This window comes from Cotesia glomerata, linkage group LG9, assembly GCF_020080835.1.
Source record: "Cotesia glomerata isolate CgM1 linkage group LG9, MPM_Cglom_v2.3, whole genome shotgun sequence".
In the NCBI taxonomy this organism is placed as follows: Eukaryota; Metazoa; Arthropoda; class Insecta; order Hymenoptera; family Braconidae; genus Cotesia; species Cotesia glomerata.
Genome location: NC_058166.1, coordinates 187594 through 214442, shown reverse-complemented (window position 1 = coordinate 214442; position 26849 = coordinate 187594). Strand labels below are relative to the sequence as shown.

Here is a 26849-nt window from a genome sequence, read left to right as displayed (position 1 = left end):
TTATTATTGAATTTTGTTTTTAATTCATGAATTAAGTTATACATTATCAGTGTTATTATATTATTTTATAAAAAATCAATTTTTCTTATTTGAAAAATCTACTTTCATTTCGGCTGCTTTTTTGGCACGAATGGCCTTTTTTTTTTATATTTTTATACTTTTATGATAAAGAGTTGATTGATTGGATAGACGAACGCTCTTACGTATACTGCTTAGAATATAGCTTAAAAATGGCTTTCACACTCAAGACTTAAAGAATTTTTTTTATTAAGTTATTTTTTTTTTTTCACGGTTGGGAATATAATCAAGTACATAATTAATTAATTTTAATTTAAAAAAAATTTATAAAACTATTTAATGAAATGTTTTTTTTTTTTAATTCAAAATAACGTTAGAAGTGTCAGTAACTGGGTCAGTGTCAATAAATGGGTCTTTTACCTTATTTGAGAGGTAAAAAAATTTTTAATGTCAGTTAACTTGAGTGTCTTTTTAAAATTTTCTCAGTGCAAGGTGTTTAGCAACGCAACACGTGGTTAAAGATATTTATCTTCGTGTTGGTTTTTATTTTAAAAAAATGGAATTATCTCAAGCAATTGTTGCATCATGAACTGCCTTCGACTTCTTATCAAGTTTAATAAAATGGTCGTGAGAACGTCGCAGAATGTTAGTACGGACAGCTATCAGGTTAGTTTTTTAATTAAAAAATTTTTTTTTCTTTCTTGACAATGAAAATTGACTTTGTTGCAAGAGTGCAATTGAGGCGCTTAATAATCTTCAGTCCAATGCTGCCTACCTCAAGAATGCTTCCAGACACACTAATACTCTTAAAGACACCGAGAAATATCTTAAGAGGTAAGAGTTTTTTTTTTTTGTTAATTTCTAGCACTGGAATTATTTTTTTTTTTTTTTTTTTTTAGAAAATTTTTTAAATAGTTATTTAAAAAGTTGAAATAAAATTAGTGTAGTTTTAATAATATATTTTAAAAAGATAATTATTTAAATTTTAAAAATTAAAAAAATTTTATTTTAACATTATTTAAAAATCAATTAAAATTAATAAAATTTTACAAAAGATACATTTGTAAATTTTAGAAAAATTATTTTTTAAAAATTGTTTAAAAAATTTTTAATAAGGAATTTTTAATTTAAATTTAAATATTCTAGTCATTAAAAAAATAGAATAATAAATTTAATTATTAGATTCTTTAAAAATCATTTTTATTTTATTAAAATTAATAAAATTTTATAAAACATAAATTTGTAAATTTTTAAAAAATAATTAAAAAAAAATTCTTTTAAAGAATTTTGATAAAAAATTTTTTAATTAAAATTAAAAAATTCTAGCCATAAAAAAATAATAGATTGATGAATTTAAGTTTAACAGTATTTAAAAATCATTTTTATTTTATTAAAATTAATAAAATTTTACAAAAGATACATTAGTAAATTTTAGAAGAATAATTTTTAAAAATTCTTTCAAAGAATTTTTAATAAAAATTTTTAGTTAAAGTTAAAAAATCTAGTCATTAAAAAATAGTAGAATAATAAACTTAATTATAAATTGTCGTTAATGAGGAAATGACCTTGTATATTATGAAATATTGAAATTTTTGAAGAAGTAAGTTCATTTTGATGTTACACTCATCGAGACCTTTCATTTGAGTACCCACATCAATTTTTCATATATTTTATATATTATATATATGTATATATGATAAATATATAAAAAATGCATGTAGGTACTCAAATGACAGCTCTTGATGAGTGTAACATCAGGATGAGCTTACATCTTAAAAAATGTCAATAATGAAGAAATGACCTTGTATATTGAGAAATATTGAAAATTTTAAAGAAGTAAGTTCATTTTGATGTTACACTCATCGAGACCTTTCATTTGAGTACCCACATCAATTTTTCATATATTTTATATATTTATATATATTATATATATGTATATATGAAAAATATATCAAAAATGCATGTGGGTACTCAAATTAAAGCTCTTGATGAGCGTAACATCAATATGAGCTTATATCTTTAAAATTGTCAATAATTAAGAAATGACCTTATATTTTGTGAAATATTAACATTTTTAAGAATATAAGCTCACTCCGACATAACACTCATCAAGGCCTTTCATTTGAGTACCCACATCAATTTTTCATATATTTTATATATTATATATATGTATATATATATATATATATATTATATATATGTATATATGAAAAATATATCAAATATGCATGTGGGTACTCAAATGAAAGCTCTTAATGAGTGTAACATCAAGATGAGCTTATATCTTTAAAAATATCAAGAATAAAGAAATGACCTTGTATCTCGTCAACAAATGATATTTTTAAAGAAATAAGCTCATACTGATGTTACACTTATCGAGACCTTTCATTTGAGTACCCACATCAATTTTTCATATATTTTATATATTTATATATATTATATATATGTATATATTAAAAATATATCAAAATGCATGTGGGTACTCAAATGAAAGCTCTTGATGAGTGTAACATTAATATGAGCTTATATCTTTAAAATTGTCAATAATTAAGAAATGATCTTATATTTTGTGAAATATTAACATTTTTAAGAATATAAGCTCACTCCGACATAACACTCATCAAGGCCTTTTATTTGAATACCCACATCAATTTTCCATATATTTCATATATTTATATATATTACATATATTCATATATGAAAAATATATCAAAAATGCATGTGGGTACTCAAATGAAAGCTCTTGATGAGTGTAACACCAAGATGAGCCTATATCTTTAAAAATGTCAAAAATAAAGAAATGACCTTGTATCTTGTCAACAAATGATATTTTTAAAGATATAAGCTCATCTTGATGTTACACTCATCAAGACCTTTCACTTGAGTACCCACATCAATTTTTCATATATTCTATATATTTATATATATTATATATATGTATATATGAAAAATATATCAAAAATGCATGTGGGTACTCAAATGAAAACTCTAAATAAGTCTAACATCAGGATGAGCTCATATCTTCAAAAATGTCCATAGTTAAAAAAGTACAGTACAATTAAACGTAAATCATTATTTAATAAATCAAAATTTTATTTATTTATAATTCAGAACTAATAATTATTAACGTTGACCTTTCCTAATAAAAAAAAAAATAAAATTCCAGATCCGGAATTACAATAGAAGACCTCAAAAAGCTGTCAATAATCCACGTGGCAGGAACAAAAGGCAAAGGATCAACATGCGCATTTACAGAATCAATCCTCCAGAACCACGGGCACAAAACTGGACTCTACACATCTCCACATTTAGTCTCAGTGCGCGAAAGAATCCGCATAAACGGTCAACCAATCTCCGAGAAATTATTCTCGGAAGAATTTTGGCGGCTGCATACTCGCCTTAGTTCCCAAAAAGACCACGAGAGGGACATGCCGCCGTACTTTCGGTTCCTTACAATTTTAATGTTCCACGTGTTCCTAAAAGCGTCGGTAGATGTCGCGTTAATCGAGGTGGGAATCGGGGGGCTCTACGACTGCACGAACATCATCCCCTCGGCAGTTTGTGTCGGAATAACAAGGTTAGACCTGGACCACACGGCGCTGCTTGGCGATACCATCAGCGCCATCGCAGCGCAAAAAGCGGGAATTTTTAAAAAGTCCGTACCTGCATTTTCAGTTGCTCAGCCCGCGGAAGCAGCTAAGGTTCTTAGAACCAGAGCCAGCGCCATTTGTTGTCCGCTGACTTTCGTTCCAGGAACCTCGAGTGTCTTCAAGAGTCCGCCGGTTCTGGGAATCGCTTCGGATGTTCAGCAGGCGAACGCAGCGCTGGCAGTCGAGTTGGCAAGAACCTGGATGAACAGTCGGAGAGGAACAATCGGTTATTTTGATGTTGGAACAGTGGAACAGGCTCTTAAATCCTGCAGGTGGCCCGGAAGGACTCAAATTTTGAAGACCAAGTTCGTAGATTTTACCTAGATGGCGCTCATACGCCAGAGAGCGTTAAATGTTGCGCAGAGTGGTTCCTAAAGTTCCGGAAACCGATGGAACCATCTGTTCTTATTTTTAATTCAACCGGGAACCGAGATTCCAGGAACCTCCTTGAGATTTTGCGGAACATTGGCTTCTTCTTGGCAATTTTTGTTCCAAATTTTGCAGGATTTGCTTCTAATGAGCAAGAGAACCGCCTCCTGCCGGTAAATGAACAAACTAAGAGGTGTAAAATTAATTACGACCTCTGGGTTGCACTGAACAATCACGGCGCATGCGCAGAATCTGTTCCTGCGCGGAACAACCAACGCGCATGCGCAGAAACTGTTCCAGCTCGGAACAGCCGTAGCGCATGCGCAGAATCTGTTCGCGAGGCACTGGAGGTTATTAAAACCGAGTTCCCGGAACAGAGGGCGCAAGTTCTTGTCACTGGCTCGCTACATCTTGTTGGAGCTGCTTTAGCGATTCTAGACCCGGAACTTACCATGAAGAGCGACTACTGATCTGGGAAAAATTATAAAAAAATTGTTATTTGGTTTTTTTTATTGTTATAAAATAATTTTACTAACAATTATCACGGCTAGTGGCACAAATCTCTTAAATTTAATTAATTAATTGTAATTTTTGACTTTTGTACTGGTTAATAAATTATTTACATCACTTAACGGTAAAAAATTAGGGAAGAATTATATAATTATTTTTACAAATTAAAATAACTTTGGGTGGTACTCTAGCTCGGATTCTGCTTCCGTGTCGGAGAGTGAAAGGGATATTCCGGGGCGACGTCGCAGGCGGTTGTCTTCAGGGCTCTGGAATTTAAATTTTTATTATTAGAATTGTTTATTTGAGGGAGAATTTGGGTTAATGTAATTGGAGAAAATAAATGACTAATGATAAGGAAAAATGAAAAAAAAAATCAAGTTATTTAAACAATTTTAAGACAAAAAAAAAATTAAGATTATGTTCAAGAAAAATATTTTTTTTTCAATTATAAAAATTAAGATTGTTTGAGGCAAAAATTATCTTTGCAAAGGTAAAAGGGCGCATAAATTATTATAAGTCCTTTTACCTTTAGGCACGCGATATCCTCTACAAGGATTCTAGACCAAACTCTTGATTAGTAATTTAGTAATTTTTTAGCAATTTAGAATTTTAAAATTTTCACACTTCCGCGTAACTATTGTAAGTAATATTAAACCATGGTTAACTAGTTTAGGCTCGAAAACTTTCGATAAATTTATTTCTAATGATTGTTATATACTAATCGAATCGATTTCACATCCTCTACAAGGATTTTAAGCTAAACAGTTGATTAGTTTATTGTTTTTAAAACAATAAGAGAAAATAAGGGACAAAACGCTTCAAAACTCTCGATAAATTTATTTCTGATGATTATTATATACTAGTCGATTCTTTTTTGCATCCCCTACAAGGTTTTCAGGCCAGACAGTTGACAAGTTTATATTTTTTAACTTCCCCTTAAAAATTAATCTTGTTTTCTTTTAAATTTTTTATATCAAATTTCATCAAAATTTCTCTTATTTTTTCTTTGAATTATACTAATTTTTTATTCTGAATTGTTTCCTTATTCACAGTCTAAAAATTTGAGTCAATTTTATTATTTTTATTATTATTTTATTATTTTTTATCATAATTTTATTATTATTTCAATACTTTTTATTATTTTTTAATTCTGAATTTTTCACTTATTTAAAGTCTAAAAATCTGAGTCAATTTTATTATTATCATTATTCTATTATTTTTTTATTATAATTTTATTTTGAATTTTTTCCTTATTTAAAGTCTAAAAATTAGAGTATTAACTAGGGCTGTACAATTTCGCCGGTTAATCCGGTTAAAAAAGTTAGCTAATTTAATTAGCCAGTTAGCTGGCCAGCTTAGCTAATTTAACCGATTAGCCGAATTAGCTTAGCTAATTAGCCAACGGCTTAACCGGTTAACCTAGCTTAACTCAACTAATTAGCCGCCCTGATTAAAAATACTCATTGAAAAGTATTGAAAAAGATGAGAATTGAATACTTTTGAACAAATCCTATTCCACAAGTTTTTCATCTGAACATTAAATTAATACTTTTCAATTATATTGAATCTAAAAATAATATAAGAATTTCTGAACACCTAAACAATTGAAAAAGATTCAAATGAATTGACATTTTCAATATTTTTGAATCATCCTCAATAACAAAATAATGTCGAATTTCGGGTTACATGTAGGATTAAAAAAGATTTAAATGAATTAACAGTTTTCAATCTTTTTAAATCCTTCTCAATACCAAAATAGTTTCGCATTTCCGATCATGCGTTGTATTAAAAGAAATTAAAATAAATTGAAAGTTTTCAATCCCAAAATAGTTTCATATTTTGGATCACGTGTAGGGTAAAAAAAAATTAAAATTAATTGAAAGTTTTAAATTTTTGTGAATCTTTTTCAAAAACAAAATAGTTTTCTATTTTGGGTCACGTGTAGAATTAAAAAAAATTCAAATGAATTGATAGTTTTCAATGTTTCTGTATTTTTTATTAACTAAAGCCAAAATATCTATCTCCAATTCTTTAGAAAGTTTATCTCTTGAAATCAACTGAAGTTTTTTTTTCTTAGAAACCGTAAAACTCAAATTTTTTCACTGAGTGATCAATTAAAGATCACTAAGTGGTCTATTCTTGATAGACTATTAGTGGATTTATTATTGATCATGAGCTGATCAATAGTGATTTACTAGGAAATTATTTATTGGTCATTGAGTATTCATGAATTGATCATTCAGTGATCATAAATTGATCGCTGAGTAATTTAATAAGGTGAAAAATTATAAAGCTTTATTAAACATTGAAAGAAAAATTTTTTTTATAATATTATTATTGATCCGTTTTCTTATGATTAGAAGCTACTTAAAAATGATTTTTAATCATTTTTATCTGCTATTGTTTAACCCTTTAGAGTCAGAGGATCTTGAAACGTCTTTGCGTGAGAGTAGTGGGGGGAGCGCAAATCCATAGTAAGACCCAAGAGTGGGGTTTCAAGGTCAGACTCTAAAGGGTTAAAAAATTGTTACAAAAAAATTAGGAAAACGGTTGACCCTAAAGGCCATCCCTGCAACTTCCCGCTAATTCCGTTAATACCTGGCCGCTTTTTTGAGCTCTTCGAGCTCAAAAGTACAATCTGTGTGTTGTTTTAAGCTCTCCGAGCTCAAAAAGATACCTTTTCTATGCTTTTGAGCTCTTTGAGCTCAAAAGTCTGATAGAAGTTTCATAGAACACTATTTTTTCAATGTTCATACACGGGAAAAAATTTCTGGGAAAATTTACGATACAACTATTGTAAAGCTAGACTATACTTTTATTACTATCAATTGTCACATATTTTAGAAGAAAAAATACTATTTATTCATGAAAAAATACGATATTACTATTGTAAAAAGTAAGAGATGAAAATTTCCAATGCTGCCTCTGTATCTTTCCAATAGAACTATAGCAAATTTTACAATAGTTGAATTGGAATGTTTCTCAATTAGTGTGAGTGATGGCCGTGCACAGCGCTAGACTCCGAGTTTATGTAAATGTTAATGGATATGGGTCTTAGTTTACCTCGGATAGCGTAGAGGGAGAGTCTCTGGCTGCCAACACAGAGTTCCGGGTTCGATTCCCAGATAACACGAAAATGTCGGTTTCTTTTTTCGATTACTGTACAGGTACCAATTAGTCCAACCTTCTATCTCTCTCCCTCCCTAATATTTCTTTTAAAAAAACCAACTGTGAATTTTTACAATAGTTGAATTGTAAAGTTCACAAACACATATTGTATAATTTGCTCTATAGTATCCAACTTTTTAAGACTCTTGCTAGTCTTATTTGTTGGATAAAATTTACAATAGTAGATCGTAAAAATTACTAAATAAGAAATATAGTCCACCGTTACTATTTTATTTAGTAAAAATTACAATAGTAAAATAGTAAAAACTCCTTCAATTTTCTTTCCGTGTACCGCAATAACTTTTTAATGAATGAACCGATTTTTACGCGGTTGGCGGCATTCTACGCAGTTTTTTAAGCCTTATAAATAATTTCTAAATTTCAATTGGTCAAACTAGAAATTTCGGAGTAACTCTGAAAAAACACTTTTTTCTGTTTTCTTTCGTTCACGATATCTCTCGAACGAATCAACCGATTTTGACCGGATTGGCGGCGATCGACGTGGTTTTTCAAGGTTGAGAGCTGATTAGTTTTTGGAATCGATCGGTTGAGCCGTTTAAAAGTTATCCCAAAAAAACCACTTCAGAAAAAAAATTTTTTCCTACTTTTTTTTAGATTTCTCCAAATTTCTCAAAATCTATCAGTCCGAATCGGTTCAAATTAACAGAAAATCTAAGTTTGGCGAAGCCCTTTCGAATGGCACCAACCGCGATGAAATCGGTTCAACCGTTCAAAAGTTATAAGAGGTTTACATACTTACACACACACATACCCTAGTAGAAATGAAATCAAGTTTTTAGCCAGTAACTGGCCAGTCTTACTAGACTTAAACCAGTAACTGGCCAGTGTAATATCCAGTTTCTGTCTAGTAACTGGCCAGTTTTACTAGAGATCTAACAAAACATTATGGCGGCTTTAGTGAAACTGTCAGTTTCGAATTCTGAGGTTATTAGGCGTTATTAAAATTGTCAAATAAATTCAAAATAATGTTTAATAAACGATATGATATAAAAAAGTTTCATTTATGTGTACATTATAAAATAGATAACATCATTAGTCTGATAGACTAATAATAAATCTAACAATAGAATAAGAAAATAATTATTTTGAATTGGAGATTTGTTTTTAATGCCCACAGTCGCAATTTATATATTGTGTCATTTTTTTTTCACTGTATCCATTTTGAAATATATACTGGAAATTATTTACACGTTAATAAACACTAATTTTGATTGATTTATACTGTTTTTTAATAATAATAATTACAATAATGATGCGTACAGGTTAACAAAAAAAATAAACAAACATACACACACTAGTAAAGATACACTGTCGGTGTAACTAATGTTTATGACTTAGTTGTAGGTGGCGCGATTTCAAGTTTTTACTCGATATCACTGGCCAGTTACTGGTTTATATCCAGTGAAAACTCGATTATTTCTACTAGGGTACATACAGACATAGTGACACCCTCGCGGGAATAGTCAGGAAAGCTTCCTAGGACCTCAAAACGTCGAGATCTGATGAAAACTCGATTTTCGAAAAACGGGGTAAAACCAATAACTTCCCGATTTTTGAAAATTTTCAATTTTCTTAGCGGGAAGTTAAAAATCATGAAGAACAGAAAAAACGAGTTAAAAAAAAAGTTCCGGAAACATTCCTCAGAAAAGTTCCGATTATGAGACGATCCGGAACTTTTGCGGAACTCTTTAGAAACAGTATTAAAAAAATTTACTTACAAACTTTTAAGTAACCGAAAATTTGAAATTCTTCAAATTTTTTAGGAACTTTTCCGGAACATTTTCGGAACTCTTTGGAAACAACATTAAAAAAGTTTACTTACAAACTTTTGAGTAACCAAAAATTTTCCAATTCTTAAAATTTATTATAAACTTTTGCGGAACTTTTGCGGAACTTTTCAGAACTTTTTTTCAATGTTTTTTGGAACTTTTTTAATACTGTTTCTAAAGAGTTCCGGAAACGTTCTGCAAACTAAAATTATCTATCCGGAATATAAAAAATGAGCTATTTAACCGGTTTAGCAGTTGGCTAATTAGCTGAGTTAAGCTAGGTTAACCGGTTAAGCCGTTGGCTAATTAGCTAAGCTAATTCGGCTAATCGGTTAAATTAGCTAAGCTGGCTAATTAACTTTTTTAACCGGCCAAATTGTACAGCCCTATTATTTTTCCTTTGAATTTTATTAATTTTTTCCTTATTTAAAGTCTAAAAATCTGAGTCAATTTTATTATTTTTTTATCCTGAATTTTTTCCTTATTTAAAATCTAAAAATTAGAGTCATAATTTTATATATATACGTGATATATACGTCATGACCTTATATATATACGTGACTGAATAAAGTAGTCAGTACTTGTCTCGGATAGCTTAACTGGTAGAGCCCTTGGCGCGTAACCGAGAGATCTGGGTTCGATTCCCAGTCTGGGCTGTCTGATTATTTTTTCAATTACGGAAAAATTCCCACTGAGTAGGTCCCCCCTTTCCCCTATCCGTTCTTTGCCAACTCCCTTAAAATTTGCTTTAATATGGCTTTAAGGTGGATTAGAGTCGTAACATTTAATAATTTTTAAACTTACCTGATCTAAAATTCCCGCAGTAGGTTCCGAAGCATATCCAACCTCATGATTATCTTCCTCCATATCAGCTTCATACTCTTCAAACTCATCGGACTCGGAATCAAGATCAAGATCGTACCTCCTGTTCCTAGTAGAGACCTTGCAGACCATCTGCGCAAGATCAGTGAAAGTGTACGAAGAAATGGAGTCCTGATTAGACTGATGCTTAGCACGGAGAGCCTTGGCAGTCTCTCTATCAGCGTTGAACCTAGGTAAGACCCCAGCCTTGCTCTGGCCTTCAAAGTAGGTTTTCCCGTGATGGTACCCGACGTCCTTGATCTCGTCGAAGTTCGCAAACTGCAGGGTCTTGTATCTATCAATTGGCGGGCGGATGTACTCGCAGTAGTCCGAGGACTTGACCTCCTCCAATTGGCGGACGCAGCTGACGTAAGCGAGCCTTGACTGGATGTCCGGGAGGTTTGGGACCTTCACTGGGGTCGCAAAAGGGTTCCAGCGTTTCCAGAGCAGCCACCACCCGGACAGCGAGTCTCCGTAGTTTGTTAGGTCAGTATCGTCCTGGGATCCAACGTCAATGGCCAGGATGTGGTGTGCTCCTTGTCTTAGCATTATGTCAGCTGGTGCAATTTTTTTTTTAATGATTATTTATACTTTTTTAAGGACTTTTTGCAAATTACCTGGGACATTGTTTACGTAACACCCGTCGACTAACAGATGCCCGTCTAGCGGGTCGCAAATCGGAGGAAACACCCCCGCTATTGTCATACTTGCGCGTACGTACTTCCATAATGGGCCTAGGTTAAGTGGGAAATTAGCAAAATACTTTACTGACCCTCTAGGGTCGTTTAGGAAGTCAACTAAGCCATAGTTATAAATTGTCACAACCCTGGTTTTAAGCTATTATTTTTATCTTGGTTCCTATTGGTCAAAAAAAAAAATTTTTGAAATAAAAATTGTAGCTTAGAGTTTCCTTTATAAGGTAAAATTTGTCCGGTTACGAAATTTTGATTACAAAAAAAGTTATGGAATTTTGAAGAACAAGAACTCGGAAATTCCTGAAAAATTTGATTGGATTTCTGTTTTTTTAAAAGACTATTTTTATTAAAGAAACTATTGATTTTAGAAAAAAACTTTTGAGACAAAAATTGTAGCTTAGAGTTTTCTTTATAAGATAAAAATTGTCCGGATCAAAAATTTTAATTATAAAAAAAGTTATGGCAATTTTAAAATCAAAAACTCGGAATATTCCCCAAAAAAGGGGTTTTTTGAACTGGGGGCGCTGAAAACTTTAAAAAAAAAATTTTTTTGTCTAAAAAGTTGTAGTGGGTCTTAAAGTTGAAGGTCTAAGGATAATAAAAATCCCGGCAAAGACATAAAAATAATTAGTTTAATATTTTTAATCTCAAGTCAAAGTTTAAAAAATTGTAAAGTTTAAAATTTGGATCTTACAATCAATCTTTAATAATTTTTAGCTCAGTTCCTATTGGTCCTAAAAAAAAACTTTTAGAACAAAAGTTGTAGCTTACATTCTCTTCTTTGAGACAAAATTTGTCCGGTTTAAAAATTTTTATTAGAAACAAAGTTATGGCTTTTTAAAAGTTAAAAACACGGCAAATTCCTCAAAATCAAGTTTTTTGAGTTGGGGGCGCTGAAAACTTTGCGAAAAAAATTTTTTCTTCTAAAAAGTTGTAGTGGGTTTTAAAGCTGAAGGTCTAAGGATTCTAAAAATGCCGGCAAAGACATATAAATAATTATTCATCTATTTTTAATTCTTAATCAAAGTTTAAAAAATTGTAAAATTTGAAATTTTGAACTAATTAACTTTAAAAAATTTTTATCTTGGTTCATATTGTTCCTAAAAAAAAAACTTTTGGGACAAAAGTTGTAGCTTATTGTCTCCTCTTAAAGAAAAAATTTGTCCGGTTCCAAAATTTTGATTCCGAAAAATGTTATTGAGCTTTAAAGGTCAAATACTTGGAAAATTCTTTAAAAAATGGGTTTTTTGAGTTGGGGGCGCTGAAAACTTTATTGAAAAAATTTTTTTTTCAAAAAAACTGTAGTGGGTTTTAAAGCTGAAGGTCTAAGGATTCTAAAAATCCCGGCAAAGACATAAAAATAATTAGTTGTCTATTTTTAATTTGAAGTCAAAAAATAATTTCTTTAAACCAGGGTTGCGATTTTTGGAAAAATATTAAATAAGGAATAAAAAAAAATATGCGATGCATCTTGTCGACGGGAGCGAGTCGAAATGTCACAAGTAAATATGAGTAAAAAAAAATTTACCTGGCAGATTATTGACGTACCCGCCGTCAAGGAGTAGATGGCCATCTGTTGGATCACACAAGGGTGGCATATAACCAGACAGTGACATTGAACTCCTAATGTAACGCCACAGCGATCCTAAACACGTCATCTATCATTATAATAAGATCATCTAATCGAGTGAGTTTATTCAACAGCTTTCCGATTTTAAATTTAGCATCTACCGCGAGTACGTCAACAATTTAAGTAAAACTCGCTCCCGTCATTAACAAAGCAGATGATCGAGTGCGAGATTTGTGAATTAATTATTAAAAAGCTGTCTAATTTCTAATGAATTAGCTTCGTATTCCCAATTTCGTCATGCATTGTTAATTATTATTAATTATTAACAAAATAAGAAAGTGGGAATACCGTGAGTGAGTTAACCAACGAATACCGACCATGTGTGTGCGTGCGCATACAAGAAGCCGTGATGTCTGTCGTGATTATAAAAAACGGAAGCCAGAGGTCCTCGATGTAGGTGTCGCCGAAAGTCGTCTGGATTGTCTTGTTGAAGTCCTTTCCGGAGAACATTGAAGTCATCGGGTAAGTCAGGTCTAATATTTGCCTCCACCACTGTGTCATTTTCTGAAAAATTTATTTTATTATTAAATTGCACTGTACTTCTTTAAATATTGATGCTTTTTAAGATACAAGCTCATCCCGATGTTAGGCTCATCAAGAGCTTTTATTTGAGTACCCACATGCATTTTTGATATATTTTTCATATATAATATATATTTTAAATATATAAGCTCATCTTGATGTTACACTCATTAAGAGCTTTCACTTGAGTACCCACATGCATTTTTGATATATTTTTCATATATACATATATATATAATATATATAAATATATGAAATATATGAAAAATTGATGCGGGTACTCAAATGAAAGGGCTTGATGAGTGCAACATCGGGATGAGCTTATATCTTTAAAAATGTCAATATTTCACAAGATACAAGGTCATTTCTTCATTAGTAACATTTTTAACGATATAAGCTCATCTTAATGTTATGCTTATCAAGAGCTTTCATTTGAGTACCCACATGCATTTTTGATATATTTTTCATATTTACATATATATAATATATATAAATATATGAAAAATTGATGCGAGTACTCAAATGAAAAGTTTGATGAGTGCAACATCGGGATGAGCTTATATCTTTAAAAATGTCAATATTTCACAAGATACAAGATCATTTCTTCATTATTAACATTTTTAACGATATAAGCTCATCTTGATATTACACTCATCAAGAGCTTTCATTTGAGTACCCACATGCATTTTTGATATATTTTTAATATATACATATATATAATATATATTTTAAATATATAAGCTCATCTTGATGTTACACTCATTAAGAGCTTTCATTTGAGTACCCACATCAATTTTTCATATATTTTTCATATTTACATATATATAATATATATAAATATATGAAATATATGAAAAATTGATGTGGGTACTTAAATGAAAGGGCTTGATGAGTGCAACATCGGGATGAGCTTATATCTTTAAAAATGTCAATATTTCACAAGATACAAGATCATTTCTTCATTATTAACATTTTTAACGATATAAGCTCATCTTGATATTACACTCATCAAGAGCTTTCATTTGAGTACCCACATGCATTTTTGATATATTTTTCATATTTACATATATATAATATATATAAATATATGAAATATATGAAAAATTGATGTGGGTACTTAAATGAAAGGGCTTGATGAGTGCAACATCGGGATGAGCTTATATCTTTAAAAATGTCAATATTTCACAAGATACAAGATCATTTCTTATTTATTGACATTTTTAAAGATATAAGCGCATCCTGATGTTACACTCATCAAGAGCTTTCATTTGAGTACCCACATGCATTTTTGATATATTTTTCATATATACATATATATATAATATATATAAATATATGAAAAATTGATGTGGGTACTCAAATGAAAGGTCTTGATGATTGTAATATCAGGATGAGCTTATATCTTTAAAAATGTCAATAGTTCACGACATACAAGGTAATTTCTTAATTATTAATAATTAAACTGACCTTCGACCATTCTCGGGCCTTCTGTGTCGTCGTCGTAATGTTCTTCTCCATGCACCACAACGCCCCCATGAAGGAACCGATGCTCACGCCCCCTACCATGTCAATAGGAATCCCCGCTTCTAGAATGGCTTTTAGCATTCCGATGTGAGCTGCACCCCGAGCGCCCCCACCGCCAAGAACTAGACCTACTGATGTTCCTGTTAGCCACCGCGCAAGTCTACTGAAGTCGCTGTGCACGTTCGGTTCCGACATTAGCACTTTTGAGTACAGTTCGTTCTGGAACCGAAAAAATTGGTTAGAACTTTGGAACCGGTTGGAATTTTCGAACCGGATTAATTTTGTGAAAAAGAGGAGACTTTTTACTATAATTTTTGTTTCAAAAGTTTTTTTCTAGGACCAATAGTTCCCCAGATAAAAATTTATAATGATCCAATCTTTGTTAATATTAATGTCTAAACTTTGACCACTAGTTAAATGATGATAACTTTGGAACTAATTACAATTTTTGAACCGGACAAATTTTATCTTAAAGAAGAAACTAAAAGCTACAATATTTGTCTCAAAAATTTTTTCTAGGACCAAAAGATTTCTAGATAAAAATTATATAAAATTCATCCTCATCAAATAATTGTTAATGTCCAAATTTTGACCATTATTTAAATGTTCATAACTTTGGAAATAATGATCATTTTTAAACCGGACAAATTTTGTCTCAACAAGGAGATTAAAAGCTACAATTCTTATCCTAAAAATTTTTTTTAGGACCAAAATTTTCCTAGATAAAAATTATATAAGCTTCATACTCATCAAATAATTGTTAATGTCCAAACTTTGACCACTAGTTAAATGGTCATAACTTTGGAACTAATTATTATTTTTGAACCGGACAAAATTCATTTTAAAGAAGAAACTAAAATTTTTGTCCCGAAATTTTTTTTTTGGAGCAAAATTTCCCTAGATAAAAATTATATAAAATTCATCCTCATCAAATAATTGTTAATGTCCAAATTTTGGCCATTAGTTAAATGGCCATAACTTTAGAACTAATTACAATTTTTTAACTGGACAAATTTTATTTTAAAAAGGGGACTAAAAGATGATATTAAAGTTAGCAGTCACTTGACCATTTTTTCATTTTTCTTAATAAATAAATTTGCTTTGAAAAATAATTTTTAAAAAATTTGATTTTTTTAATTTTCTAAATGTGGATTTTTTTTGACATAATTTATTTGTTGAAAAAATTCTTAAAATTATAAAATATCAGTTGAATTAATTTTCATACTAAAAGCTACAATTTTTGTCCCAAAAATTTTTTTTCGGACGAATAAAATCAAAGAAACTTACAATTCTATACTGCGACCTCCTGGTGAACATTCTCTTAGGACACTGAATATGATGATGACTGGAGACCCAGCTCCTCATGTTCAACCACTCGACAGTATTGCTGGGCCTCTGACCATGTTCCTTATGGAGAAGCACTAGCTCCTTCTGCGTCCTCATAGCAAGTCTCTCGACCTCGCGTTCAGTTCTTCCCAGGGTCGGAGGTTTGTCTCCCAACCCCACGATCAAAATACAATCGGCTTGGCGAACACACCTCTGGGTCCAAGCTGTGTAGGTCGAGTCGCATTGGTACAAAGAGATCCGGTGCTGGTCCTCCTGCTGCGCGAGCCAGGAAGTCAGCCGGTACTCGTTGGGCGTCTCCATGATACTGGTGCCCAGCGTCTTCCTCACAACGTCAGAGGTCAGCCTTATGCAAGGTCCAATTGCGCAGAGCGAGTGGTACAGCTCGTAGGTGAACGCCGTTAGAGGGACATCTTCGGAAACTGGAACTATCGCAACTGTCGAGAAGTTTACCTGGGATGGTCTAGCGTCGAATGTTGTTGCTGTAGGTCGGTGCTGGGTTTTTATTGATGATCTTGTTGTTGCTACTTGCTGCCAGCTTCCTAGAATTCGATGACCTGAAAAATTAAATCATACAGATACATAATTGAGAAATTACCTTGTATCTTTAGAACTATTGACATTTTTAAAGGTATAAGCTCATCCCGATGTTACACCCATCGAGACCTTTCATTTGAGTACCCACATCAATTTTTCATATATTTATATATATTATATATATTATATATATGTAAATATGAAAAATATATCAAAAATGCATGTGGGTATTCAAATAAAAGCTCTTGATTAATGTAACATAAGGATGAGCTTATATCTTTAAAAATGTTAATAATGAAGAAATGACCTTGTGTCTGTTGAAATATTGACATTTTTAACGATATAAGCTCATCCCGATGTTACACTAATCGAGACCTTTCATTTGAGTACCCACATCAATTTTTCATATATTTTATATATTTATATATAATATATATGTATATATGAAAAATATATCAAAAATGCATGTGGGTATTCAAATGAAAGCTCTTGATAAGCGTAACATCAGGATGAGCTTATATCTTTAAAAATGTTAATAATGAAGAAATGACCTTGTATCTTGTGAACTATTGAAATTTATAAAGATATAAACTCACCTCGATGTTACACTCATCGAGACCTTTCATTTGAGTACCCACATCAATTTTTCATATATTTCATATATTTATATATATTATATATATGTAAATATGAAAAATATATCAAAAATGCATGTGGGTATTCAAATGAAAACTCTTGATAAGCATAACATTAGGATGAGCTTATATCTTTAAAAATGTTAATAATGAAGAAATGACCTTGTGTCTGTTGAAATATTGACATTTTTAACGATATAAGCTCATCCCGATGTTACACTAATCGAGACCTTTCATTTGAGTACCCACATCAATTTTTCATATATTTCATATATTTATATATATTATATATATATATATATGAAAAATATATAAAAAATGCGTATGGGTACTCAAATGAAAGCTCTTGATGAGTGTAACATCGGGATGAGCTTATATTTTCAAAATTGCTAGTTAGAATGAAATAAATTACCGAGTAAATTAATAAGCCTGGTAACAACAATCGGGTATCTCAATTTAATAACATTGAAGAGTCCTTCGGGTAACTTGGCCAGTTCCGAATCCCTGACAGCCATAACAGTAGTTGACCTTGGAGTCTGCGTGACCATTTCAACGATCCCGACAAGGTCACCCTTTCCATACTCAGCAACCAGCTCTTTCTTCCCGTTCTTGTGAGTAATTACTGACCTCAATCGCCCGCTGAGGACTATGAAGGTCGAGTCCGACTCATCTCCTTGCCGATAGACGGCGCGTCCACTCTCCAGGAACAGCCAGTCCAAGGCAAAGTCTACTTGCCTTACAAACGGGCTGAGCCTTCGAACCACCGTGTTCGCCACGTGCAACACTATCGTCGGCTTCTCTCGCATTATCGCGAAGAACGTCTGCTTGCTCAGAAGGGCTATCCTGCTCGGGTGCCTCGCTCTTATTGTGTAGAATGATGGTTCACCTAAAATAATATATTATTAAAAAATTATTTAATTAATTTATTATTATTATAAATATTTTGTCGCAAATAAAAAATAAATTGTTCTTATTTTTAATATTGCTACCTTGACTTGTGAAATATAAATAAATAAAATTTTGTTTTATTGAATAATGACTCGTTAAATTGCACTGTACTTTCTTAAATACTGATATTTTTAAAGATATAAGCTCATCCTAATGTTACACTCATCAAGAGCTTTCATTTGAGTACCCACATGCATTTTTGATATATTTATCATATATACATGTATATAATATATATAAATATATGAAATATATGAAAAATTGATGTGGGTACTCAAATGAAAGGTCTCGATGAGTGTAACATCAAGATGAGCTTATATTTTTAAAAAGTTCAATAATTCACAAGATACAAGGTCATTTCTTAATTATTTACATTTTTAAAGATATAAGCTCATCCTGATGTTACACTCATCAAGAGCTTTTATTTGAGTAACCACATGCGTTTTTGATATATTTATCATATATACATGTATATAATATATATACATATATGAAATATATGAAAAAGTGCATGTGGGTACTCAAATGAAAGGTCTCGATGATTGTAACATCAAGATGAGCTTATATTTTTAAAAAGTTCAATATTTCACAAGATACAAGGTCATTTCTTAATTATTTACATTTTTAAAGATATAAGCTCATCCTGATGTTACACTCATCAAGAGCTTTCATTTGAGTACCCACATGCATTTTTGATATATTTATCATATATACATATATATAAATATATGAAATATATAAAAAATTGATGTGGGTACTCAAATGAAAGGTCTTGAAGAGAGTAACATCAGGATGAGCTTTTATCTTTAAAAATGCCAATATTTCACAAGATACAAGCTAATATCTTTATTATTGACATTTTTAAATATATAATCTCATCCTGATGTTACACTCATCAAGAGCTTTCATTTGAGTACCCACATGCATTTTTGATATATTTATCATATATACATATATATAAATATATGAAATATATATAAATATATATATTTATCATATATACATATATATAAATATATGAAATATATAAAAAATTGATGTGGGTACTCAAATGAAAGGTCTCGATGAGTGTAACATCGGGATGAGCTTATATCTTTAAAAATGTCAATAGTTGACGAGATACAAGGTAATTTCTTAATTATGTATCTAGAGAATTTTAGCCGAAAAATAAAAAATAAAAACTGACCAGTCAAAACCGCGAGCCCTCCAACAATCTCTCCAGTGTGAGCACTGAACATATGAACCTGGTCACTAGAGTCTCCAGCCCTTCCACCCTCGGAGCCTCTCTGGCTGATCACCAGCGACCCGGAGAGCACATAGACCAGCGCTACGTCTTTATTGGACTCCTCCTTCATCAAATAAGTCCCAGCAGCGACCTCTTTTATCTGGACCTTGCCGTCCTTGAGCACCGAGTCGTCTTCCAGGCCGAGTTCCTTGACAAACGCGTCAGTGGCAATCTGGACCAGCTGAGCTTCATCCTGAACGGAGGCAATCAGCGGCTGGTCGACTGCCGAGCGCTTTCTGCTCCCAGGGTGCGAAGAGTCCGACCAATGATGGTCACACTCTGGGACCATGTCTGGAGCAGCATCCTCGGAGACTTTCCACTCGTGCTTCGGCTTCTTGAGGTTTATGCTCACCGGTTGTGTGGACGTTTGTGGCAGCAGGTCCAGGGTCTTGTCTGTAGGTGTCAAGTCAAAGTTCTCACGGGTCCTCGACCGGACTGGCGACCCGGAAAACGGGCTCTGCTTCTTTTTGGCTAGTCCTTGATTCACTAGTTCTGCGGAGAGGCCCAAGTACTGGTGCAACGCTGTGAAGGTTACTCGTTGCAGGCGGACCATTATCACCTGGAGGAAAAAAAATATTGAGATTAGGGGTGTGCGAATATTCGAACTTACGAATTATTCGCCTCGAATTCGAATATTCCGAATAATTCAAACAGTCGTTTTCTGTTGATAAACTAACTAATTTTTTTGAAAAAATCACTCCGTTTTATTTGATTTATCTAAATAAGTCTTCATAATTATTTGCTGGTAAAGTCTACTTATTATTTGTAATGAATATTTCTTGGTGTATTCGGACCCCCTGCCCTGGTGCACCCCACCATTTTGACATTTTTCCGGGAAAATTCGATTATTGTTTAAATGAGATCTACAACACGATGGATCAGACATTGAAAATGATTTCGTTGTTGTCGCTTTTCACTGCTATGACAACCACTTTGGCAAAGATTATCATGGCTACGGTTGAATATAAATGAATAAAATTTGTAAAAATATTGATTAATTGAATTGTTGATAATAAACATTTTGACAGAAGCGTACTTAAATAAGGGTTGCGAAGTGCGTAACATCAGGATGAGCTTATGTCTTAAAAAATGTTAATAATTAAGAAATGACGTTGTATTTTGTCCATCGATAATATTTTCACACGCTTTTTTTAATTTGAATATCCACACGAATTTTTTATATATTTTATATATTTTACAAATATCAAAATTATCATATGTATAAAATATATAGAAAAATTCGTGTGGGTACTCAAATGAAAGCTCTTGATGAGTGTAACATCAGGATGAGCTTATATCTAAAAAAAATGTCAATGATAGAGAAACGACTTTGTAGTTTGTCTACTAATGATATTTTGAACGATATAAGCTAATTCTGGAGTAACACTAATCGAGACCTTTCATTTGAGTACCCACATCAATTTTTCATATATTTTATATATATATATATGAAAAATATATCAAAAATGCATGTGGGTACTCAAATGAAAGCTCTTGATGAGTGTAACATCAGGATGAGCTTATATCTTTAAAAATTTCAATAATTAAGAAATGACTTTGTATCTTGTGAAATATTGACATTTTTTAAGATATAAGCTCATTCTGACCATATTTGAGTATTTTGATATATTTTCATATATTTATATATATTATATATATGTATATATGAAAAATATATCAAAAATGCATGTGGGTACTCAAATGAAAGCTCTTGATGAGTGTAACATCAGGATGAGCTTATATCTTTAAAAATTTCAATAATTAAGAAATGACTTTGTATCTTGTGAAATATTGACATTTTCAAAAATATAAGCTCATTCTGATGCTACATTCATCAAGAGCTTTCATTTGAGTACCCACATGAATTTTTGATATATTTTTCATATATTTATATATATTATATATATATATGTATATATGAAAAATATATCAAAAATGCATGTGGGTACTCAAATAAAAGCTCTTGATGAGTGTAACATCAGGATGAGCTTATATCTTTAAAAATTTCAATAATTAAGAAATGACTTTGTATCTTGTGAAATATTGACATTATCAAAAATATAAGCTCATTCTGATGCTACATTCATCAAGAGCTTTCATTTGAGTACCCACATGAATTTTTGATATATTTTTCATATATTTATATATATTATAAATATATGTATATATGAAAAATATATCAAAAATGCATGTGGGTACTCAAATGAAAGCTCTTGATGAATGTAACATCAGGATGAGCTTATATCTTTAAAAATTTCAATAATTAAGAAATGACTTTGTATCTTGTGAAATATTGACATTTTCAAAAATATAAGCTCATTCTGATGCTACATTCATCAAGACCTTTCATTTGAGTACCCACATCAATTTTTCATATATTTCATATATTTATATATATTATATATATGTATATATGAAAAATATATCAAAAATGCATGTGGGTACTCAAATGAAAGCTCTTGATTAAAATAATATCGGGATGAGCTTATATCTTTAAAAACGTCAATATTTAAGAAAGTACAGTGCAATTTAAATTTCATTATTTTAGAAACCAAAATTTTAATTTTTTATAGTTGCTAGTTTATTTAAAAATTGAATCCTTAGAAAATAAATATTAATTATTTTTTAAGAATTAGTAAATAAAATATTGTTAATTTTTAATTAAAATTTAATAAATAATCAATTTTTTTTTCTATTAATTTTTCTAAAAAATTAAAAATATTTTCTAATTTAAAATTTTTTAAATAAATAATATTTTTAACTAATTTTAAATAATTAATAAATTAACTAATAAAAAATAATTAATCAAAATTAATAAATTAACCTGAATAACGCGAATGAAAGCATCAGGATGATCTTGAAAGACTTCCTGAAAAGCGCTCATGGGTAATTTGACAACAACAGAATCTTCAACAGCCCTCGCAGACACAGTTTTATACGTGCTGGTGTGTCCAGTAAGGACATCAGTGAAACTCAGCAAACTAGTGACACTCTCGCCAGTATTGACCAACTTGAGGGGAATCTGAGCGCCATCCGACCCGGTGATGTAGACATTGACCAACCCCTGCTGCACGATGAAGACATTCTCATCCGGGTCTCCGATTTTAAAGAGCGCGGTTCCAGCCGGGAGGTTCATGATCTCCGTATGCTTGCAGAGTTTCAGAAAAACCGGCTTTTCAAAGTGACCAAACACCCGGATGCTCTGCAGGATGTACAACGCGTCCGGAGGAACTCGCTCGCCGGGCCCCAGATCTTCTTCTAAATATTCTGCGGGGGGTTCCAAGACTTTTAGCTGCTGTGGAACTGTTTCTTTTTTTAGCTGAAGCAGTCGCCGTGCAAATCTCATCACAGCTCGGCGTTTTTTTCCTTGTCCTGATGATGAATTCACCTGGTGAATTTTTAAAGATTTTTAAGAAATGACCTTGTATCTCGTGAGCTATTGACATTTTTAAAGATATAAACTCATCCTGATGTTACACTCATCGAGACCTTTCATTTGAGTACCCACATCAATTTTTCATATATTTCATATATTTATATATATTATATATATGTATATATGAAAAATATATCAAAAATGCATGTGGGTACTCAAATGAAAGCTCTTGATGAGTGTAACATCAAAATGAGCTTATATCTTTAAAAATGTCAATAATTAAGAAATTATCTTGTAACTTGTAAACTATTGACATTTTTTAAAATATAATCTCATTCTGATGTTAGACTCATCAAGACCTTTCATTTGAATACCCACATCAATTTTTCATATATTTCATATATTTATATATATTATATATATTTATATATGAAAAATATATCAAAAATGCATGTGGGTACTCAAATGAAAGCTCTTGATGAGTGTAACATCAAAATGAGCTTATATCTTCAAAAATGTAAATAATTAAGAAATTACCTTGTAACTAGTAAACTATTGACATTTTTTAAGATATAAGCTCATTCTGATGTTAGACTCATCAAGACCTTTCATTTGAATACCCACATCAATTTTTCATATATTTTATATATTTATATATATTATATATATGTATATATGAAAAATATATCAAAAATGCATGTGGGTACTCAAATGAAAGCTCTTGATGAGCGTAACATCAGGATGAGCTCATATCTTTAAAAATGTTAATAATTAAGAAATGACCTTGAATCTCATGAACTATTGACATTTTTAAAGATATAAGCTCATCTTGATGTAACACTCATCAAAACCTTTCATTAGAGTACCCACATCAATTTTTCATATATTTTATATATTTATATATATTACATATATGAATATATGAAAAATGCATGTGGGTACTCAAATGAAAGCTCTTGATGAAGTGTAACATCAAAATGAGCTTATATCTTTAAAAATGTCAATAATTAAGAAATTATCTTGTAACTTGTAAACTATTGACATTTTTTAAAATATAATCTCATTCTGATGTTAGACTCATCAAGACCTTTCATTTGAATACCCACATCAATTTTTCATATATTTCATATATTTATATATATTATATATTTGTATATATGAAAAATATATCAAAAATGCATGTGGGTACTCAAATGAAAGCTCTTGATGAGCGTAACATCAGGATGAGCTCATATCTTTAAAAATGTTAATAATTAAGAAATGACCTTGAATCTCATGAACTATTGACATTTTTAAAGATATAAGCTCATCTTGATGTAACACTCATCAAAACCTTTCATTAGAGTACCCACATCAATTTTTCATATATTTTATATATTTATATATATTACATATATGAATATATGAAAAATATATCAAAAATGCATGTGGGTACTCAAATGAAAGCTCTTGATGCGTGTAACATCGGGATGAGCTTAAATCTTTAAAAACGTCAATAGTTAAAAAAGTACAGTGCAATTTAACAAAAATCATTATTTAAAGAAGCAAAATTTTATTTTTTTTTTTACTCTTAATTTTTTAAATCTAAATTTTTCTTTTAAACAAGATTAAATATTTTTATTTAATTAAAAAAAAAAACTTAAAGAAAATTTTTATTTATTTTTTTACTTAATTTTTAAAATTAAAATTTTTATCAAACATTTAAATAAAAATAAATATTTTTTTTTATGAAAAAAAAAAATAATCAAATATGTTTTTATAAATACACTAAAATAACCTCTTAAAAATTTTCCTACCTGTCCACTGATGCTCTTGACCTTCCTCAACATTTTCCTCCCGTAGAAGAGCACTTTGTCTCTTTTTCTGAACCTCGGCTTCCCGCTGACACCAACAAATTCTTTTACCTCGGGTAAAAATTCCTTGTTCTTCCATTTTCTTAAGATGACAAACAAGATCAGGAACAAAATCCCCAGGAGACTCGTCAGGGAAATTATTATCACTCTTGACGAAATTTCGTAGCGCTCTAACAAAGGTGTCAGCCATTTCCACGGAAAACTCGTGTCCAGGCTTTCATTTAGACGATCAAATAATTCTATTACCTGAAAATAAAAATAAAAAAAAAAATGATTTTTTGACAGCTGATTTTTATGAAAAAAAAAAAAAATTCTAAAAAAAATTTGACATGTAGAAAAAATTATTGATAAAATTTTAGAGTTTAATGTAATTACCTCCATTTTTGTTGACTGTTTTCATTTTATTCTTGCAGGTAATTAGTGCGACTTGCAGCAACCACTGTGACTGTTTAATGACATTGTTGTTGATAAATAATTAGGACGACAAAAAGTGGTGTTGGGTGTTATGGTGTTATAACTAGCTTCCAGTGGGAAGAGTGTGAACTAGACTGCGAGTGGGAACTTTGGATAATACATACGCAACTGTCATCGCCATTTTGAATTTTGCGCATGCGCAAAAAATACCGCGAACTTTTTTTTTAGTTTAAATTTTTTAATAAAAATAATGACAAAAATTTTTTTTTTTATTTTTATAAAAAAAATTACACCTTTTAAAGCTGTCAAAAATTATTAATGCAATTTTTTAAAAATAATTTAATTCTTATTACGTCACAAAAATAAATCCACTTTTATAATTTAGATGAAAAATATGAAAATATATCATGTAAGCAAACTATTCGTAACGTGATTGGTCGAATATATCATAAGCATGAAAATATATGCAAACTCTATAGTCAGGCGCGCGCTTGCGCGCGCAAATTTAAATTCTAGTTAAAATTAAAGTAGCAGATATTTAATAATTTTTAGAATTTTTTAAAGAAATAAATTAGTGCAAAAAAAAATTAGAAAAAAAATTGGCATGTAGGAATTTTAAAAAATTAAAAATGCAATTTTTAAAAAACAATTTTTTTATTAATTAAAATTAAAAAATTGTTCAATAGCTGACTTTAATGTCACAAAAGTAATAACAATTGACAGCCGTCTATTTTTTAAATTTTTATTAAAAGTTAATTATAATAAAAATGTTGTTCAAAAAATTTTCATTAATAATTTTTTTTAATTTTATATTTGAAATTTTTCATAATAATTCAATTGCTATAAAATTATAAAAAATTTTTCTCAGTTAACTTCAGTATCTTTAATTTGTCATAAAAATTAATGTAACATATGTTCAATAATTTTGTAACAAATAAATGGCAAAAAAAAAATTAACATGTAGAAATTAAAAAAAAAAAAAAATTCAATTTTTTTTAAATAATTTTTTTACATAAAATTAAAAAATCAAGTGGCTGCTAACTTAAACGTTAATTTTTCTCAAAAATAAATTACTATAATTATTATAAAAATTTTTACTAATTATAAACTCGTTAATAAAGTGATATTAAATTTAGCTGTCATTTGACAATTTTTTAATTTTTTTTAACAAACAAATTTATTTTTAAAAAATTGCATTTTAAGTTTTTTAAAATTTCTAAATGTCAACTTTTTTATGAAAATTAAGTTAGCTGACATTTAAAAATTTTTAAGATTTTTTTTCATTACAAAAAAATTTCATTTGTAAAAAACTTTAAAAACTTTAAGTGCGCGCGCACTTTTTTAAAAATTGCGCAATTTTTTAAAAATATTTTTTTGTTCTAATTTAATTATTAAAAAATAATCCAAAAATTAAAAACGTCGGCTAACTCCAGTATTATAACTTTTTTATAAATTTTTTTTGTCACAATTTATTTGTTAAAAAAATTCTTTAAATTATCAACAATAAATAAAAAATAAAAAAAAACAAAACTAATCTATTTAATAATCAACAGTAAATAATTAAATAAATAAAGAATAAAAAATAAAAAAAAAAGGCCATTTGGCAGCCGAAATGGAAGTAGATTTTTCAAATAAAAAAAATTGATTTTTAATAAAATAATATAATAACACTGATAATGTATAACTTAATTCATGAATTAAAAACAAAATTCAATAATAA

At 30.2% G+C, this 26849-nt stretch overlaps 1 protein-coding gene and 1 pseudogene across 3 annotated transcripts; one reads left to right on the top strand and one right to left on the bottom strand.

Moving 5' to 3' along the window:
* Positions 1-488: 488 nt before the first annotated feature.
* On the top strand, positions 489-4611 carry LOC123271161 (annotated as a pseudogene).
* Positions 4530-25303, bottom strand: LOC123271160 (neuropathy target esterase sws). 3 transcript variants are annotated; one of them, XM_044737395.1, is made up of 12 exons: positions 25091-25303; positions 24659-24961; positions 22311-22874; positions 19388-20045; positions 17666-18139; positions 16025-16638; positions 14681-14956; positions 13009-13195; positions 12590-12706; positions 10984-11100; positions 10310-10923; positions 4530-4813 (listed from the first exon to the last, which is right to left on the bottom strand). In XM_044737395.1, exons 1-12 carry the CDS (start codon positions 25094-25096, stop codon positions 4712-4714), a joined length of 4032 nt encoding a protein of 1343 aa, XP_044593330.1. In that variant the 5' UTR covers positions 25097-25303; the 3' UTR covers positions 4530-4711. The 3 variants fall into 3 exon arrangements, with proteins under 3 accessions (XP_044593330.1, XP_044593332.1, XP_044593331.1); XM_044737397.1 differs by lacking the exon at positions 12590-12706; XM_044737396.1 differs by lacking the exon at positions 10984-11100 and having other exon boundaries at positions 25091-25301.
* Positions 25304-26849: the final 1546 nt, after the last annotated feature.